At 38.9% G+C, this 19,213-nt stretch overlaps 2 protein-coding genes across 4 annotated transcripts; both read left to right on the forward strand.

The window, feature by feature from the left end:
* The first annotated feature begins 3,446 nt into the window (after positions 1-3,446).
* Positions 3,447-7,419, forward strand: cmklr2 (chemerin chemokine-like receptor 2). Of its 2 annotated transcripts, none has more exons than XM_078261947.1 (3): positions 3,447-3,851; positions 4,806-4,929; positions 5,038-7,419. In XM_078261947.1, exon 3 carries the CDS (start codon positions 5,068-5,070, stop codon positions 6,148-6,150), a length of 1,083 nt encoding a protein of 360 aa, XP_078118073.1. In that variant the 5' UTR covers positions 3,447-3,851; positions 4,806-4,929; positions 5,038-5,067; the 3' UTR covers positions 6,151-7,419. The 2 variants fall into 2 exon arrangements, with proteins under 2 accessions (XP_078118073.1, XP_078118072.1); XM_078261946.1 differs by having other exon boundaries at positions 3,448-3,851; positions 5,034-7,419.
* Positions 7,420-7,636: 217 nt separating this feature from the next.
* On the forward strand, positions 7,637-19,130 carry LOC144525275 (NADH-ubiquinone oxidoreductase 75 kDa subunit, mitochondrial-like). 2 transcript variants are annotated; one of them, XM_078261950.1, is made up of 20 exons: positions 7,637-7,655; positions 8,028-8,058; positions 8,737-8,816; positions 9,199-9,293; positions 9,400-9,507; positions 9,699-9,775; positions 9,929-10,010; positions 10,139-10,269; positions 10,358-10,543; positions 10,633-10,767; positions 11,510-11,624; positions 11,733-11,878; positions 11,973-12,101; positions 12,219-12,348; positions 12,955-13,115; positions 13,211-13,365; positions 13,512-13,687; positions 13,774-13,908; positions 14,048-14,120; positions 18,686-19,130. In XM_078261950.1, exons 3-20 carry the CDS (start codon positions 8,738-8,740, stop codon positions 18,775-18,777), a joined length of 2,205 nt encoding a protein of 734 aa, XP_078118076.1. In that variant the 5' UTR covers positions 7,637-7,655; positions 8,028-8,058; position 8,737; the 3' UTR covers positions 18,778-19,130. The 2 variants fall into 2 exon arrangements, with proteins under 2 accessions (XP_078118076.1, XP_078118075.1); XM_078261949.1 differs by lacking the exon at positions 7,637-7,655 and having other exon boundaries at positions 7,821-8,058.
* Positions 19,131-19,213: the final 83 nt, after the last annotated feature.

Raw genomic sequence — 19,213 nt, forward strand, 5'->3', positions numbered from 1 at the left:
TACTGGAAGTCAACCGGCAGACTCCTCCTCGGTGAGCAAAAACATGTCCTCCCTCCCTCCCTCTCTCCTGGACCACATGAAGCCCGTGCACAGGTGACCTTAAAGGCATCATGGCGCTAGGATTGAAAAACAGGAAATAACCCTCTCTTACTGTGTCAATGATGATCACACACAAGGTATTTTGTTATGATAATGTGAAAAAAACACATGATAAAACAACAAACAAACATTGACAAAAACAAAACTAAATGTTATGGCTTATTGCTTTGGTTATTGTTGTAATACATAGGCTAATAAATGGATATGTTTTAGGATATAAGATTTTGGCTACTTCTTTTAATATCATGGTTATGGTTCGGTTGTCTGTGGCAGAAAAAATATATTGAGATAATTTAGATAGATAATAGAGTGATTTAGCAACACAAATATTCCAACATGCAGTAGCCTACACGTACTGCATCCATAATTTTATTTTTGAAGTAAAAATACAGAGGTTTTAGCATTCAAATGTTAGTAAACGTGATCATTAGCCATTGGCTAATTGTATAACTGATACATTAATGCATAAGCAGGATTTTCATGTTTTAGCTCGTTAAAGCAAAGTTAACTACTTATACTGTTGTTGGGTGGTTAAACCTTTAAAATGTACCATACTGTACAGGATTTCACATTCCAAACATATAATCAGCTGATCATATGTTTGGAATGTGAAATCCTGGTAATCAAAGTAACCTGTAAAGCTGTCAAATAAGTTATATGCAGTGGAGTAAAAGAAAATCCCCCCTGATATGCAGTGAAGCAGAAGCAAAAAGTCACATAGAAAGGAAATAATTGAGTAAAATACAAGAACTTCACATTTGTACTTAAGTACCTGAGTAAATGTAGTTAACATTTAATTACAGAAGAACAGACCACAGTAGCAAAGTGCACAGCAGACATTTTGACTTGTCACAGCAGGAAAAGCACAGATGTGACTTAAAACAGTAACGATGGCTCTGTTCTATCCAAGTGTCCTGGTAAGTTATGTGACAGTGAGCCAGCATGCAAAACTGAAACTGAAGCAACTAAATGGAATTCAGCCATAGTTCATTTTATTATTTACACCTCAAAATGTCTGTCGTGAAAAAGGCCAGTATTGTACATCAGTACAATACAAGCTTTTGATCATTATCTTATAGGAGGTCTATGCATTTATCTCAAATACAGTGTAAGTGAGATATGTCACAAGTCACATACAAACATAAAAAACCTCCACATATACATTTTTCTTTTCACATTTTCTTTATACAATGCATATCAGGTAAAATTAGTTTCCTCCTAATTAATTCAGCTTTATAAGGCCTACTCCGTCCCAGAGTTTCTGCCTTAAATGCTATTATATTGACTCTTCTGCACTGAAAGAACACATTTGTAAAGGAAACACTGGATAGAACATTTGGGCTGATCAAAACTGGCCTTGACAACATGATTCCAAAGAAAATTGTATCAGTAGTAAATAAAAACTTGATTCAAACTTTACCATGTATGTTTGAGTTATCTCTACCACATGGGTAGAAAGGGTTTCAGTGCCACAGTTGAACAAGTACATATACAATTAAAAGTGATTCATGGATCTGAACCCAGCTTGTTGAGACAGTACGTAAGGGAACACATGAATGCTGTTGTTCAAGTGACAATTATTGTTTCTTTACGTTTCCTAAACAGTCCCAGTGGGGACACTTAATGTGTCCTAGTCTCTTTCTGAGATAGCAGAATATCTTTAAGTAATAACTGTGGGACATGGGCCATGAACTATAACGAGTGCATTGCATGACTTGTAGGTTTCATTGCAAGGCTATGAACGCACGCACACACACACACACACACACACACACACACACACACACACACACACACACACACACACACACACACACACACACGCGCAGCTCTTGAAGGATGTGACAGCACCCCCCTCAGGGCTGAATTGTCCATATAGGGGTGAGATGGTCAATTTTGGGTCGCTGGATATTGAGACAACTGAGACAAGTCTATGTGGCTGTCAGATAAAACAAAAAGGGATGAGTAAGCAGCAGAGTTCACATTAACGGTCCAAGTCTTTGTTAGTTCAAACTGCATCCGTTTGGAAAACTTTGTTGCTATTCAATTTTACTAATGTAGTAGCAACTAACATCTCTTAAAGGCCAGCTGATTCAAATGTATGTAGTTATTTACTTCTACTTTACCTGTAGTGTCTGATCTGTGAGAAGTAATTTCACTACATTCACAATAAATCACAGGAAGTCAAATTGTTCAACCTGAATAGAAGTTCTGGCTTTGCCTCCATCAGTGATGAAAGCCTGAGTTACAAACTAGGGCATGACTTTTAAAGTGCTCATATTATGCTCATTTTCAGGTTCATAATTGTATTTAGAGGTTGTACCAGAATAGGTTTATGTGGTTTAATTTTCAGAAAACACCATATATTTGTTGTACTACACATTGCTGCAGCTCCTCTTTTCACCCTGTGTGTTGAGCTCTCTGTTTTAGCTACAGAGTGAGGCATTTCACTTCTGTACCATCTTTGTTGAGAGTCGCACATGCGCAGTAAGAACTGCTAGCTTGTCAGTTGCAGAGCATGAGGGAGTGCCATGCTAGCAGCTAGGCGAGCATTATAATGTGTGTTACAAAGTGACGCACGTTTGTCACGGAAATAAAGGCTGGACTACAATAGAGCTGTTTGGAGCAGTTTATGAACAGGGTTTTCTATTGGAGATGGTAAGTTCCTTTGGGGTGGACTTTGGGCTTTTTCACTTTGTACACCTTTAACGTGCACAAAAAGATATATAACACAATAAAAGAAAGGGGAAAAGCCAATCTGTTTCTTATGAGGCCCCCAACTGTATGAAAGACCTTGGTAGAAATAAACAATGTAAAAGCGGAAAAATAATTTTACACATGAACATTAGTTAACTCGTCATGGGATTGCTACTAAGCCTGTGAAAACAATTGTATAATGTCTACTATGGCTCTGGAGGAGCTTTAGCGAGTCTGAGAAAAAAAACCCTGATGTCTTCTCTGTTTGGGTTTGAGGCTTTACTTTTTTTTTTTTTTTTTTACTTTTTTGATAGAGGGGGTGGAGTTTAAGAGATGATACGTTTGAGTATGACCCATAGCCTACTATTGATTTGGACTATTCCTTTTTACCATGTGTCTCACAAGTGCCCAAACTTTATGTAAATGCAGTAGTAAATCACTTTAACCATACATAAACTATATATAACTATTAAACATAACTTTAATGAGCAACAATCAACAGGGAACTAAATCAAGGCGTTATAATAGGCTACATTGTAAGAGGAAAGCAAATGCAGAAGGAAACGGCAGATGACAGCCCCAAATAAACTCCCCATTAGTTAGCCCTACCCACTGACTAAAGCAATTTGTGAAATATAGGAGAACACAAACGTTGACGTAAAAAGTTATCCGTTTATTCACCGAGGGGGGACGTACGCTGGGTTTACTCTGCTGTTATGAAAAGCAGCCGCATCTCCTCTGAATGAAAGCATTCTTCAGTGCGGCCGGGTGACCAATAACTTTGCTTCATTCTGTGGTCCATGTTTGACGCGTCAGCCAGGCGCGCCCACTGCACATCTAGCTCCTCTGTACCCAGTGCGAAGCGGAGTTTGGATGGACTCACGGAAAGACTACACATGCCGCAGAAATAGTTTTGCAGCTGAGTGTGATCAGTCACGGACGAGGCCCAGTAAAACGGAGCTTAACGGCTAAAAGTTAGCAGTCACGTTCATCCGGGAGCTGAAGGCGTTTTCATCTAAATAGCCTACTAATGAAAGGGAGCGCTGCACTTTTAGGTGAGCACTCTCTTCTTTATATCTAAACGGGAAAGCACTTCATGTTTATCCCATTAGTATGCCAATAGTGTGTATGTGGCACTAACGTTACTATGAACTGTTATTGCCTACTCAACAGGCTATATAAACACTGCTTTTGCATTGTTTACAGAGATTATTTTATGTAAATATAGCAGTTTATTCTTATAGGTCAGGTTCTAGTTTTTATTTGTTGATTGCACTGATTCTGCATTCAGCATTTTGTCCATTTAGTTTCTAGTTTTTGTAGTATAAACACGTGTTTCTATTGTTTACTGACATATTTATATCTGCAGTTACTTACTACTTTTTAAAAGGACATATTCTATGTATTATGCATTTTTAATTGCATTGATTTGACATACAGTTTGTATGGTCTGATGGTACTTTTTTCAACACATTTTCATGGCAAAGTCTGATTATTAATATATTTAACCATGTTTCCTTTTTTGCTTTGAGATTGAGATTTAATTCATATTATTAACCTTGTTCTGTTTACTTAAACTTTTGTTTTTCAACGTGTATTAATATATAATATTCATGAATATATTTGTATAATGCAATAAAGAGTAGAATATTTCTGATAAAAAAGTGTGACTTACAACATTCACCTCAGACCACAAATTTGAGGTAAATTTGTTTTTAATCTGGCTTGAGTAAAACTTGTACTGGCCATAGCATGCCCTATTCTGGCCTTAAAGAATATACAGATATTGGTGATATGTGAAACAAATCTAACCTTTCATCCAGTTGCTTTGTCAGTAATAACCTTGTAAAAGTTATAAAATTGTGCATTGTGCAACAATACAGTATTTGCCAGTTTACTTACAGGACAAACACTATGAATCATACTATGAGGAATCTTTCTGCCTCATCTGTGTGGGCATCTCACTGTCCACATTGTTGATCTAAATGGATGTTGACACTATGTTCCAGGGTTACACAGGACACACCCAGTCCTGACTTCAACACTTCAACACAGGAACTGAATAATAAGAAAAAGGGACAGGACAGACAACTGGATCCTTCTGGGGAACAGCCCGGCATAATCACAGAGAGTGTGAGTTGAGAACACGTGTTATAGGTTGATTATAATACATAGGAATGTTTTGAATTACTGTGTTTAAAGGAATACATCTTATCATGAGCTTTTCCTTCCCACAGACAGCTTTACTACGGAGGTGACATCCTTGCAACAATGGGTGACTCTGGAGAGGACTATGGAAACTACACCTATGAATTCGAGGACATGGAGTACGGCGACGTGGAGGAACTTAAAGTAGACCACAGACAGAGGGAACCTATCCACATTATCTCAGTGGTCATCTATATTATTTCCTTTGTGCTTGGTCTGATTGGAAATGGAACTGTCATTTGGGTGACAGCGTTTAAAAGCAAAAAGACAGTTAACAGTGTTTGGTTGCTCAATCTAGCTATGGCCGACTTTGTATTTGTGCTTTTTCTACCCTTCTCCATTGATTACATACTGCAGGACTTCCATTGGGACTTTGGTATGGTCATGTGTAAGCTTAACTCATTTGTGTCTGTGATGAACATGTATGCCAGTGTGCTCTTTCTCACAGTGCTCAGTATAGACAGATATGTTTCTCTGGTCCACCTCAACTGGTGTCAGAGGTATCGCGCTAAAGAGAGAGCCTGGGTTGTATGTGGTTGCATATGGGTGCTGGCTGCTGCCTTGAGCTGTCCTGCACTGATTTTTCGTGACACCATACACTTACATGACAAGGTGGTGTGCTTCAACAACTTCCACACACAGGACGGACATACAGCAGCCATGATACACATTATGACAGTGGTCATTCGTACCACTGTGGGCTTCCTTTTGCCTTTTACTGCCATATGTGTGACGGGTATACTTCTGACAATCAAAGTGAATCAATCTGGGGGCTCAGTTCAGCTGTCCAGCTTCTCCAAAACAGTATCTGCAGTAATTCTGGCCTTCTTTTTATGCTGGGCACCTTTTCATACTTTTAGCTTGATGGAGTTATCCATACATTCCTCATTATACCTACACAGCATACTGAAAGCTGGCTTTCCTCTTGCCACCAGCTTAGGCTTTTTTAACAGCTGCATTAACCCCCTCCTGTATATGCTCCTGAGCAAAAAGGTGCGTCATATCCTGAAGCGTGCATGCCTGGACATTACTAAGAGTTCACTGAGAGAGCTCAGCCAGTCAATCTCTGCAACTGAGATAGAGTCTGAGCCAGAAGTTCAACAGGACAGTGTCCCAGAGGAGCCTGTGGAGTCGTCAACTCTATGATAGTTGTCCACAAAAAACATGAAAGTAAGACTGGCTATTACTTTAGTGTAAATGTGGAGGATTATCAGAGCTGTTCGTTCCAGCCATAGTATTAAGATTTTCCGATTTTATGTCATTTGGACAGAGTTGTGTAATTACTCTCAATGAAAAAAGCTAAATTGAACTGGAGTTAGTATCTTTCCACTTAGTTTTCATTTACATAACTTAAGTGATTTACAGAGAAAGTAGTCTATATCGATTATGTTTCATTTACGGGATAGTTCTGCTGCCGCCGGAGGTTCCGCTGGATGTCCATAATTTTCAGCCGGATGTCCCTCACCTTCCACTTTCTTTGTGTTGGCATTCTAAACTTCGGTCGATTCAGGAAACATCCTCAGAGCTAGAACTGACAATCAAATTACTTTTATCTTTATTTAATCAGACACTCTACAGCCATTTTAATTCCAGAGCTCGCCTGCCTACATGCCTTCCTGAGGCTATTTTGCACCGTTGCTCCGTCTGGCGCTTAGCATCGCCCAAGACGATTGTGATTGGTTTAAAGAAATGCCAACAAACCAGAGCACGTTTTTCTCCTATTCAGTAATGTTGTGTGGACTAGCCAGAGTTTCCCCTGCAGCGCTATGGAGATAGGTCTGGCAATGCAAGACTACAAAGAAAGAGGCAATCCAATCGGATTAGTTGATCAACAGAAAATTTATCAGCAAGTATTTTAAGCAATTCATTGTTTAAATAATTAAAAAAAAGAAAAATCTCAAGCATTCTCTGGTTCTAGCTTCTCAATTGTGAGAATGTGCTGCTTGAATGCATTTGTCTTCTATGATAGTAAACTTTGTTTTTCACTATTTTCTGTTCTTTTATAGACTAAGAAAATCATACAGATTTATCCATAATAAAAGTAATCATTAGTTGCAGTCATATCAAATGCATCTTAAGTATTTACTGAATTTGTTATTGTTCTCTTGAGGCCTGACATCTTTAGTTCTTAAAGATGAGATATATTGTATACCGGTAAATCTATTTGTAGTCTAACATTATTATGTTTTATACTGCTAGTCACATATCAATGTATTGTAAAATTTTTAACTATAGAGTTGTATAAAATGTTTTAATCTAATATATTTCAAGTAAATAGCCTATTTCTTTATACATTCTCCTTTTGAACACCTGCTGTACTTTGTTGAATACTTTCTTTATATTGTTTGACTTAATGTTTAAAAAAAAATCTGTCATTAAAAAGTAGGCTGATGTTTTAGATTAGAGCCTGACGTAAATCCAGATGTGCATTTCTTTCCATTTCCTGAGGGTCTGTTTATCAGCCTTTTCCTGTTATTTCTTTCTAGTGAACTCTGACTTAAAATGATAACATCACTGGGGGGGGGGGGGGGGTGCTGGTTTGAATCCCTGAAATAACTGTAAAAAGGTGGCCAGAAGGCAAATATTTAGACTTCTTTGACAACTACACTCAGCGTGCTCTCATCAGAATTAGAATCAGCTTTAATGGTCAAGTAAGTGAGACAGACACACACACACACACACACACACACACACACACACACACACACACACGCACACACACACACGTAACCCTCCATCTTTTAAATTAAGTACTCTTTACATAATTGTCTGAATGTGAGGAGAAACCCCTGCTGTTACTGCCACTGTGTCACTTCACCACAGACTGTCACAAATTGGTGCAGATGAGTATATCTGCTAAGGAGAGAGTTTACATTACTGTCATGGTTAGTGTTAAATGCATTTAGTATTAGATTAGGTCAGATTAGTAAGTATTTACAGAAAAGTAGACTTGGATTATGGTATACAGGATTACTTAATCCGTGACGCAGTGGAATAACAAGATTGTGCAATCTGTGTCGCAGGCAGTCTCCTGAGGAAACAAACACTGGCAAGGTAAGCAAAAGTCACTGTAGTGTTAAGGAAATAGCATTAGGTATATAGCTAGACACTTTTATAGTCCTGACTGACGGACAAACGTTAGAAACGGCTCCTTAAAATAAACTCTTAACGCTCAAGTCAACGTTAGTCGGCTGGAACTCGGATGACGTTAGCTACATGTTACGTTAGCTTGTTTGTAGCAAGAAATGCTGCATGCGTTTGGAGTTAACCTTTAAATAATGTTAATTTACTCCTTCACGCGGTGGCAGTTGATAGTATAATTGGCGTAACATTAGATTATGACAATGCGGGCTAACATAGTCAGCTAACGTTAACGTTAAATTATTTTTGCTAACGTGATCGTGGTAAATTACATAATTTGGCCAGTCTAACGTTTCGTTAAATTTCCAAGGTATTTGATATCATAGCTGTAGAGCTTTATAAAGTAACGTTACACCCTGAATAGACATGTTCTTCTTTCTTTCTTTTTTTAAATAGGTTGCAGCATAAATTAGCTGCTTTTAGTGACAGCACCTGCGTAGCTAACTTGCTGGTACTTGTGTTTTTGTTTTGCCTGTTGCAAGGAGGGTTCAGGGTTTTAAAACACGCACAAATATCTTAAAGTCTGATCGACACTTGAGAAAATGTAACCAGAAGAATTGGACCTCACACGTGATGTTGCCTCTCTTACAGCATGTTGCGTTTGCCTGTTGTGAGCAGGAGTCTCTTTCCAGCAGCAATTACTAAAGGGTGTGCGGCTGCAACTAACAATGGTAACAATATGCCACTTCATCAACTGATTAATTGACCATTCCTTGGTTACGTACAATGTGTGTCTTGTATTTATGCAGAACACCCTTGTTGTTTGTTGTGTGCGAGCACCAGAACCCTTGTCACTTTGTTCCACTGATGGATTATAGGCAGGATTACAGATTTGCCAGATACCACATCTGGTGTCAGGCTGTTGCTGGCTCAATTTAGCCAATAGTAGCCAGTGTCATTTGTTATTACTTTGGAATACCAGGAATCCATTGTAATATGATGTGCTATAGATGATGATAAACAATGTTTCTGTTTTCTCCATTAAAAGTAACAGTAATTGGATGAAAGGAAAAGGGAATGTGTGAATAAACATGTTTTTGTCTGTGCTTGAAGCTCGGACCATAGCAACAGCAGCTGCCAGTAACCTCCTGGAAGTGTACGTGGATGGGAACCCTATCATGGTGGAGCCAGGAACCACTGTTTTGCAGGTAACACGCTAAATTCATGCATGCGGTCATATAAGACAGAAAGCTAATTTCCTGACATATTAATTAAAAATATCAGATTTAACACTGTGACTCAATTTTGTCACAGGCATGTGAGAAGGTAGGAATGCAGATTCCTCGATTCTGCTACCATGAGCGCCTGTCAGTTGCTGGAAACTGTCGCATGTGTCTTGTGGAGATAGAGAAAGTTCCTAAGGTATGTTTTAGGCTGTATATGTATGTGTGTGTGTGTGTGTGTGTGTGTGTGTGTGTGTGTGTGTGTGTGTGTGTGTGTTGTTTCTAGTTTGTTAGCCAAGCTGGTATTTCAGTATGTATTTGCTTAGTATGACAAAGACAGGACTATGCCTATTTAAAATAATCAGTAATCATTTTTCATTTATTTTGTAGCCAGTGGCAGCTTGTGCTATGCCAGTCATGAAGGGCTGGAATATTTTAACCAATTCTGACAAAACAAGAAAGGCCAGGTAGGATCAAATTCACAAGTTAGACATTGTATTATCTGCTGTTCTCTTATAATATTACATTTACATTACATTTGTTTTGTAGAGTTCGTATTGCTTTGTAATCATACCTACCTGTTCCCAAACATTTACAAAATCTCCTTTGATTTTACACAGAGAGGGTGTGATGGAGTTCCTACTGGCTAACCACCCATTAGATTGTCCAATTTGTGATCAGGGGGGAGAATGTGATCTACAGGTAAAGATAATCACCACCATTGTAGATGTGTTATTCATAGACTTGAGTGTGTGTATGACAAACTTTGTTTTTTTATTATTATTTAATATAAGATTGACTAATACAAGTGAATATCATTATCTTTGAAGGACCAGTCAATGCAGTTTGGCAGTGATAGGAGCCGCTTCACAGAGAGCAAAAGAGCTGTGGAGGACAAAAACATTGGCCCTCTCATCAAAACCATAATGACTCGCTGCATCCAGTGCACTCGCTGTGTGCGGTGAGTCACACACATCAATGTGTAGAGTAAGTAGAGTTGCTGTATACATTTAGATTATGACATTTTTTTGTTTTTTTTGCTCCTACAGCTTTGCCAGTGAGATTGCAGGTGTAGAGGACCTGGGTACCACTGGCAGAGGCAATGACCTGCAGATTGGGACCTATGTGGAGAAGATGTTCATGTCGGAGTTATCTGGGAATGTTATTGATATATGCCCAGTGGGGGCCCTGACCTCTAAACCATATGCATTCACTGCTCGCCCTTGGGAGACCAGGTTTTTTGATTGTGCTCTACAGTTTAATTCACGTTTTGGGCTCAAATGTTAGTTTTTACAATCATGTATTGTTGTTTGGTTTTCTTCAGGAAGACTGAATCCATTGATGTTATGGATGCTGTGGGTAGTAACATTGTGGTGACCACTCGTGGGGGTGAGGTGATGAGAATCCTGCCTCGTCTTAATGAGGATGTAAATGAGGAGTGGATCTCAGACAAAACCAGGTTCCTTTCTTATCACACAAAGTTTACTTCACAGACATAGATTTTTTTTAATGATGTTCGCATCATTGACTACGTTTACATTGACATAATATTCCGGTTTTTGCCCTTATTTCGAAAAAGACAATATTCCGACTAAGCTGTTTACATGGCTAATGAAAGTGAATATTCCACTAATAGTCCCATTTACATGTAACGTTAGCCGTGCAAAATACGATTTTTTTCAAAGTTTACCAGCAGTGGCAGACTTGTTGGATCATCCGCACACAGCATCCCTCTTTCATTCCTTCAACCAGTTAATTGAAAAGTTCGGTGTAGCGATGTGTGCGCATATCCAAAAACCTGTTGATATCCAAGTCTTTGATAATGTTTAAAAGTAGCTGCGTTTTTCCTTCTTATTGGATCTGCAGTCTTGCAAACGGTTGGCTGGTTGGTTTGTGTACAGCAACCATAGCAACGCACAGAGCTGACCATAAGCCGTAAACAGGCAAGAGGCCGTAAACTGGGCGTAAACTGTGGTAAAAACCCAGATTGAGTACTGTATACATGTCCAAAGAATGCCTCTAAAACACGAATAATACCGCAATATCCCACATCTTAATCGGAAAAAGGCCTTATTTGGAATATGCTGTTTACATGACCTGTATCAAATTCAGAATATTGTCATATTTGGAATAATAGTGGAATATTAGTGTGTACGTAAATGTACTCAAACCTGAACCCTTCCTTGAATCCACCCTGACAGGTTTGCGTATGATGGACTCAAAAGGCAGAGGCTTACTCAGCCAATGGTGAAAAACGAGTCGGGGCAGTTGGTTCCCACAACCTGGGAAGATGTGCTGCCTCGAGTTACTGGAGCTGTATGTAATTTATGATGAAATGACCTTCAGTAATGTACAGTGTATGATCATTTGCAACTTATTGTTTCGACATAGGCTGTCCTAAATTACATCTGTTTTATCTGACAGTTGCAAGGAGTTGAAGGACATGACGTTGCTGCTATTGTTGGAGGCTTGGTGGATGCAGAGGCTCTCATTTCCCTGAAAGATTTGCTGAACTGTTTGAATAGTGAAAACCTGTGCACTGAGGAGATGTTCCCAACTGTTGGAGCTGGGTAAAGGCCACAGAAAGAGTGAAACTGAAGATGGGACAAACGCCAGTTGGACTTGCCCTGATGTTAAGTTCTGTTTTTACCTTTCCTTCTTTAGATGTGACCTGCGTTCAAATTATCTTCTAAACACTGGGATTGCTGGCATTGAAGAAGCTGACCTGCTGCTTCTGGTTGGCACGAACCCACGCTATGAGGCTCCTCTGTTCAATGCACGAATCAGAAAAAGGCAGGTTAAAGGCTGTAAATACAATATTCTTTGGTTGTTGAACAATGTCAGACAAATCGGAGTTATGTTAAACAAAAATGCATGTTCTTTAATATGATCTTGGTATCTCTGATTCAGCTGGCTTCACAATGAGTTGCAAGTGGCTCTTTTGGGAAAGGAAGTGGACCTAAGTTACACATATGACCATCTTGGGGAGTCTGCCAAAGTTCTTCAAGAAATTGCGTCAGGAACTCACCCGTTCTCCCAGGTAAAGTCAGTAAAACAATACATGTTATCAGTCAACTTGAATAGCTGTGTTAAAAGTTTTTGCCTTTGTCGAAAAATAATTGATTTGCTAAATGGGATATGGAAACGTCTTTACCAAATAGGTTTTGACATAGCAAACATTCAACTCACATGACTGATCAGCTGTTTCTGCTGTCTGCTTCTTCCCGGATATTCCCATAATCGTTGCCATATGGCACTTGCTGCGTGCATTAGAATCATTACATTATTTGTCTTTGTCTCCAGACAGCATGACACATGGCCAACACTTGCTAACATGAAAGAACAATTAAAACTTGCCCAATTGAAACAAATTCCTGAAGACCTCCATTTTTTGTCTCGTTGATGGGTTACAAGGCCAGGGCGACTTGTTCTGTTTCCGGTTCGCAAATTCAACTTCTTCTACTCCGTTTACTGGCTATGCGTAAAGCGTTGCCTATACTGCCAACCTTTGACAACACCAAACCATTTGATGGAAACGCCCTAATTTGCATTTCTCTTTTGTGACATTTCAAAGATTTGCTTAAGGTTCGCTTGACAATTGAATGGAACCACGAGTAATGTCTCGTCCGTATTTTATCTCTTGCAGGTCTTGGCTAAAGCAAAGCATCCTGTTGTTGTGGTTGGAAGCAGTTGCCTGCAGAGAGAGGATGGGGCCGCAATAATGGCCGCTGTGTCAACCATTGCTCAGAACGCTCACGTCAGAAGTGGCACAGAGGAAACCTGGAAGGTTCTCAATGTGCTTCACAGGTCATTGTCTTGGAAAATTAGAGGGGAACGGGGAAACTTTCGGTAACAGAGAAGTTCCAGGGGGATGATTACTGTAACATATGTGCTGTTTTCAGGGTTGCCAGTCAAGTGGCTGCACTTGATCTTGGGTACAAGCCAGGAGTGGAAGCTATCAGAAAGAATCCACCCAAAGTTCTTTTCTTACTAGGAGCTGATGCTGGCTGCATTACTCGCCAAGACCTCCCAAAGGACAGCTTCATAATTTATCAAGGTCAGCTGTTTTACTGCACAGCAGCAGAAGCTTTTTCATTTACATTAATTTATGTATGGCATCTGAGAGAGGATTGGAGAATCTATGTCAAGGAGCATCAAATGTTTTCTTGCCTAATTTAAGTGCTCTGTGCCAAAACTGCCCAGGTCACCATGGCGATGTCGGTGCAACGATGGCTGATATCGTACTTCCTGGAGCTGCATATACTGAGAAATGTAGCACCTATGTGAACACTGAGGGCCGTGCCCAGCAGACCAAAGTGGCTGTGACTGCCCCAGGCATGGCTAGGGAGGATTGGAAGATCATCAGAGCCATATCTGAGGTGAACTACAATAAAAGATGATTGTGTTATATTAAATAATAACAAAATAAGACTAAATGCTGTATATTTTTCTGTCCATTTTTAAGCTTGCTGGAGTGACTCTGCCATATGACACCCTTGATGAAGTGCGTGATAGACTGGCAGAGGTTTCCCCAAATCTTCTGCGATATGATGACGTTGAGGAGGCAAACTACTTTAAGCAGGCTAATGAACTGTCTAAGGTCAGCCGTTATCTTCCTCCAGCAAGTGTTTAGTTGATTACAGAGGAGGCACTAATAAAGCCTTATGTAAATGTTAGCTTATTCAGTTGGTTTATCTTAGTTTTCATGATGATGGTGATATCTGGCTTTTCTCTTTCAGGCAGTGAACCAGGCTGTCCTTACTGGATCTTTAGTCCCTCCACAGCTAACTGTGAAGGACTTCTATATGACAGGTGGGTCACTAGTACTCTGGTACTCCTCCCAATAAACCTGGGGGGGTATTGCACAAAAGTAGAATTTATAAATCCAGGATAACCGATAAAGCGAGGCTTGACCTAGTCTAATCTGGTGTGTTTCACGAAGGCCGAGCCAGGCTGAGGAGGAGCGACTATGTCGAGCCAGGCAGAAGTAATTTGGATAGATGCGCGTTCACGGTTTTCTTTAACAGACCGCGAGATCGATCACAGATTTACTGATGCTGAAATGGAGAATACGCATTGTTTATTCTTTAGGCCGGCTACACACTGCCTGCGTGGTGTGAGCATGGCGTTTCTGTTGCGTGTCAGCTGCGGGCGGCTGCGTGTCTTTACACACCAGAAACGTGTCTGATGCGGCGCTGCTGCTGCTAGCCTTGTCTGTACACATGTATTTTCCCATTGATAAAATGAAATACCATGTTAAACATAAATATAGACCGATTTGATTACAGCAAAGACAATGTCGGCAGTATTGACGGCAAAATAGGCTACAGAATATTTCGTTCTGTATTGATAAGTGCAATATTAGAAAATCAATTTGTTTTTTAAATTACATTTATATCTGCATTTATATCAAAACCTAGAGACTTTCAAACATCAACATGTCATTTATATGTATTCGTGTCAAAATGACATATAAACATCTTTTCCTATTCTATTTTGCCTGGAAACGCTACGAACACGTTTGCGAGTCGCGTGAAAAATAGGCGTCGGTTCTATTTCTAGCATGCACGCGTTTTCGGCGAGACGTGCGTGTCACGCAGGCAGTATGTAAGCTATAACCTGTTAACATGGGAGCCGAAATATAAACGGACACGCCACGCAGCTGACACGCTCATGCGACGCAGCCAGTGTGTAGCTGGCCTTACACAGAGTTAGCAGCAGCTTCATATGGAATTGTGACAACGTGAAACACATTATTTGTAAAAAAAAAAAAAAAAAAAAAAAAACACGGCCTCTGTAATGAAACCGTGAGAGAAAGCGAGGCGGACGTTCACGGACCGACTGAATGTGTAAGTAGCCTAAAAATATACATTTACTGAACACTGCTCTTAATTTAAACTGTCATACCATTCCAGGAGTTAGGCTTATTATTTGCACAAATGAGTTGTACTCTTTGCCTTAACCCTTGTGTTGTCCTTCGGGTCACCGGGACCCGTCCAGTTTATTTGACGTTTTGTATTTGCCTGGCGTTGAGTCCCGGTGACCTGAAGACAACACAAGGGTACATAACAATGCGTACATATCTCTCTCTCTCTCTCTCTCTCTCGTATAGGCTAAAATATAAGTAACATATTTACTCCCACTGTTCGCTTTTCAGGCAAAGTGTACGTTTGTGGAAATAATTAGCCTAACTCCTTGAATGGTTTCATTTAAGAGCAGTAGTTCGTAAATGTATATTTTTAGATATATTATTCAGTTGTTCACTTCTGCCAGGCTTTTTCTCACTGTTTTTTTGGTTTTACAGAGGCAGTTTCCTTCTTTACATATTATATGCTTTGCTTCCTCGTAGGCCTATATATGGACATAGAAAAGAAAGACACTGAAGAAACTGGACTCTGAAATCTAGAAACTATAAAGATAATAAGTGATAAATTTAATGAACATTGTAAACATGGCTGTAACACAGTGTATTCATCAGTTATTTTCCCCCCAGCAAAATATAAGCCATTGAGGTGTCCTCTCCCTGTTGTTTCATGAATGTACAGTAGCCTCAACTATATAGTTACTGGTCCAGTGAACTAAGACTATAATTAGGGAGGATTGTACAATTATAAAAACCTATAATACTTGTTCAGTCCTCCAAATTATAGTCCCAGTTCACTGGAGAGAACACACATTGTGTGTTAAGAATGCCAAATACAGTGCACATGGTCCTTTGTTAATGAATACTAAAAGAAATAAATCAACTAAAAATAATTAAAGGTGTATTGGTCTCTGACCAGTCTGCCATTGTTAGAACCACTAACAAGTGCACTTTATATATTGTCACTCATCACTGACTTTATTTAAAACACATTTGCAACTTTATCAGCCTTTTCTAATTATCTCAACAACTGCTGTAATATATTCACCAAACTTCTAACAACAAGCAGTTTTCATACAGCAGTAACACTAACAATGACTGTCACATGAATACTATTTTTTTTTTAAATGGTCACAACTTTAAATAATAACGGTGTTTTACTGAACAGCAACATGTACCTGTTGTATTTTAATGCAGGCTAATAAAAATAAAGTAAAAACCTCTGCTGAGTGAACAGAAAAGGCTCCAGGATTAATAAATCCTGGCTGTTAGCCTGGTCAGGACATCTGCACAGAATAAATCTCTATGGTAATTTAGGTGCCTCTGCTTTTGTGCAACCAAGTCAAGGCTAAATTCATCCAGGATAACTGGAATATCCTGGCTTAATCCCTTATCCTGGTTTTGTGCAATAGCCCCCTGGTCTAAATGTTATTTTCATTCAAAAATCCTCCAGGAAACACAGCAGTGTTGCATCAGTTACTTATTGTAAATATAATCTATGTTGACTAATTATAGTCTATATCGACGACGTTTCGTTTCCGGGATTGTGCAGGTGCCGCCGGAAATTCCGCTGGATGTCCCTCATTTTCAGCCAGATGTCCGTTACCTTCTGCTTTCTTTGTGTTGGCATTTTAAACTCTGATGGATTTATGAGGACTATGGTTAACCGCTCCTCAGATCTCTGCAGGGTAAATCAAGCAGTTAGACTATCTGTCCAATCTGAGTTTTCTGTTGCACGACTAAAACAACTTTTGAAGGTTGACACGTTCCACCAAAGCAAGTTCCTTCTCCAGGCTATTTTGCAGCGGCACCGTTGCTCTGTCCGGCACTTATCGCCGCCCAAGACGATTATGATTGGTTCAAAGAAATGCCAATAAACCAGAGCATGTTTTTCTCCCATCCCAGAATGCTGTGTGGACTAGCCAGACCCTCCTCCGCAGCGCTGTGGAGGAAGGTCTGGCAATGTGAGACTATAGCTTTTATAGCTGCATCTAATTAGCCCTCAATAGCTGTTGTTACATAAGATATTTTCTTTTTTTCCCAAATGAAATAAATCCAAACGTAATTCCCACAATAGTGTCACATTATCGCTGAATAAAGTAATCATTTAAGTTGTCCTGTTTACATGTCAATCATCACAGGAAAGTTTCTTTCAAGAACAATACAGAAGAAGAGTGTTTTGTTACTTCTGCAGTTGTTTAGAAAGCAAGCCACTTGGAGCACACACAATAATTTGATTCTCTTGGAAACTAACATTGTGAAGGAAAGCATACGTAGATAGAGTATACATATTCAGAAATAAAAAGTAATTGTGTTTACATGACAATATTTTATTTGTCATGGACATTGTTAGTGGGTGAGGTTAAGAACCAGCGTTTAAATGAAATGGAACCTCTTTCACAATTAGTCATCTTATTCTGATTGAGCTCTTACTCTGATTAATATAGGAATAAAAGAATACTTTTGAATACAGCTATTGTTGTATACCATAGTTAGATCCCGATTTTATTGCCCTTATTTCAGTGGCATGAATATTTGGACAGCTAATGGTTATTGTATAGTAGGAGAGAACAGGAACGTACGGACTATTTTGCTATTCTCAGAGCGCTACAGCTTAGGGGATCAAGATGTAAATTTGCAGTTGGGTCATGGGGCCATTATAATCAAATAAGTTTGTCTCATTGGGAGCATAATATGCTTTCAGCTAATTCCACAGTCCTTTCACTAATATGAGATGTTCTATTTGTTGACACTTTGTACCAAAAATAATTGTAAAAGCAAATTACAGAAAACACAAAAGGACCAAAAAAATAGTTAAGTGAAATAATGAGCTCATAAAAGACTCTTCTGTAGAAAAAACAAATGCCTACATTATTCTTTAAATGACATTAAGTAGTGATAAAGCCTTTCTGTAATGATTTTTGATTGAATTATTGTCATGTCATAGTAAAGAAAAGAAATTCCAATATATACCTAAACTTAACAAACGACATAACATTTTGTAGCCGCTGGTAGCTACTTTTTCTCAGCATATTACATTTTATTTGCCACTGCTTATAAATCTGCTCCTGACAACCTGCTTTACATAGTTATTTTTTCTTGTAATAACATTTTAATCACAATATATTTTTTTCATATGTAGCACTACTTCTATGAATTTGACATGGACAAAATGCTTCTTAGTTTCAAATCTGGTAGTCAAATTTAACTGCAAAACAAAAATTAAATAGGACACTAAGTATTCGTGTTATCTGTATGTTGGTGTTTCACCCCTGCATGGCATAGCACAAAGTGACTTAAAATAATGCTGTTGCATCACCATACTCTACTGTAGCACCATTCACTTACAACACAGGGTTTTAAATGCAATATCGTCATGCAACTTTAGCCTTTGAACATAGCATTGAAAACACCTACAGTATTCATTTTCTAGACCCATTACAATGAAGACTTTTTAACTTCACAGTAATTTAGGTGTGCCGATTTTAAAGTTGCTCTCAATCTTTACCCACAGATCCGATAAGCAGAGCCTCCCAGACTATGGCAAAGTGTGTTAAAGCTGTCACAGAGGGAGCGCAAGCTGTGGACGAGCCAGCCATATGCTAAAGCACAATGGATAGCCATCCTTGGTTAAAAAAAAATGATACGTACAACTGCCCTTTTTGCACATTTCCAGAAATGTATTTATTTGCACTGTTTTATTGTTGTAGATGCCTAATCATCTATACACATTATGGAACTAACAAACATTACTAATCTGCAAAAATGCGTATATACTTGCAGAGTGTATGTAAGCTTAGGGTTTACCAAATCTCCAAAGATGCACAGTCCCTGACAGTTTATGTTTTCACCTGTTAGGACATTAACATTTTAGTAGGTGTGACCAAAAGTTTAAAATCCTTATACTTATAATATCTTGTCTTCTTGTAAAATTACCAACATTAAAAGTGTTAAGAATATATTTTCTTTTAAGGTATATAGAGTATATATTATTACTTAATATATTAAGTGTGGCTATTTATGTGATATTTAATGAACCAGT

This window comes from Sander vitreus, chromosome 11 (assembly GCF_031162955.1).
Source record: "Sander vitreus isolate 19-12246 chromosome 11, sanVit1, whole genome shotgun sequence".
Lineage (NCBI taxonomy): Eukaryota > Metazoa > Chordata > Actinopteri > Perciformes > Percidae > Sander > Sander vitreus.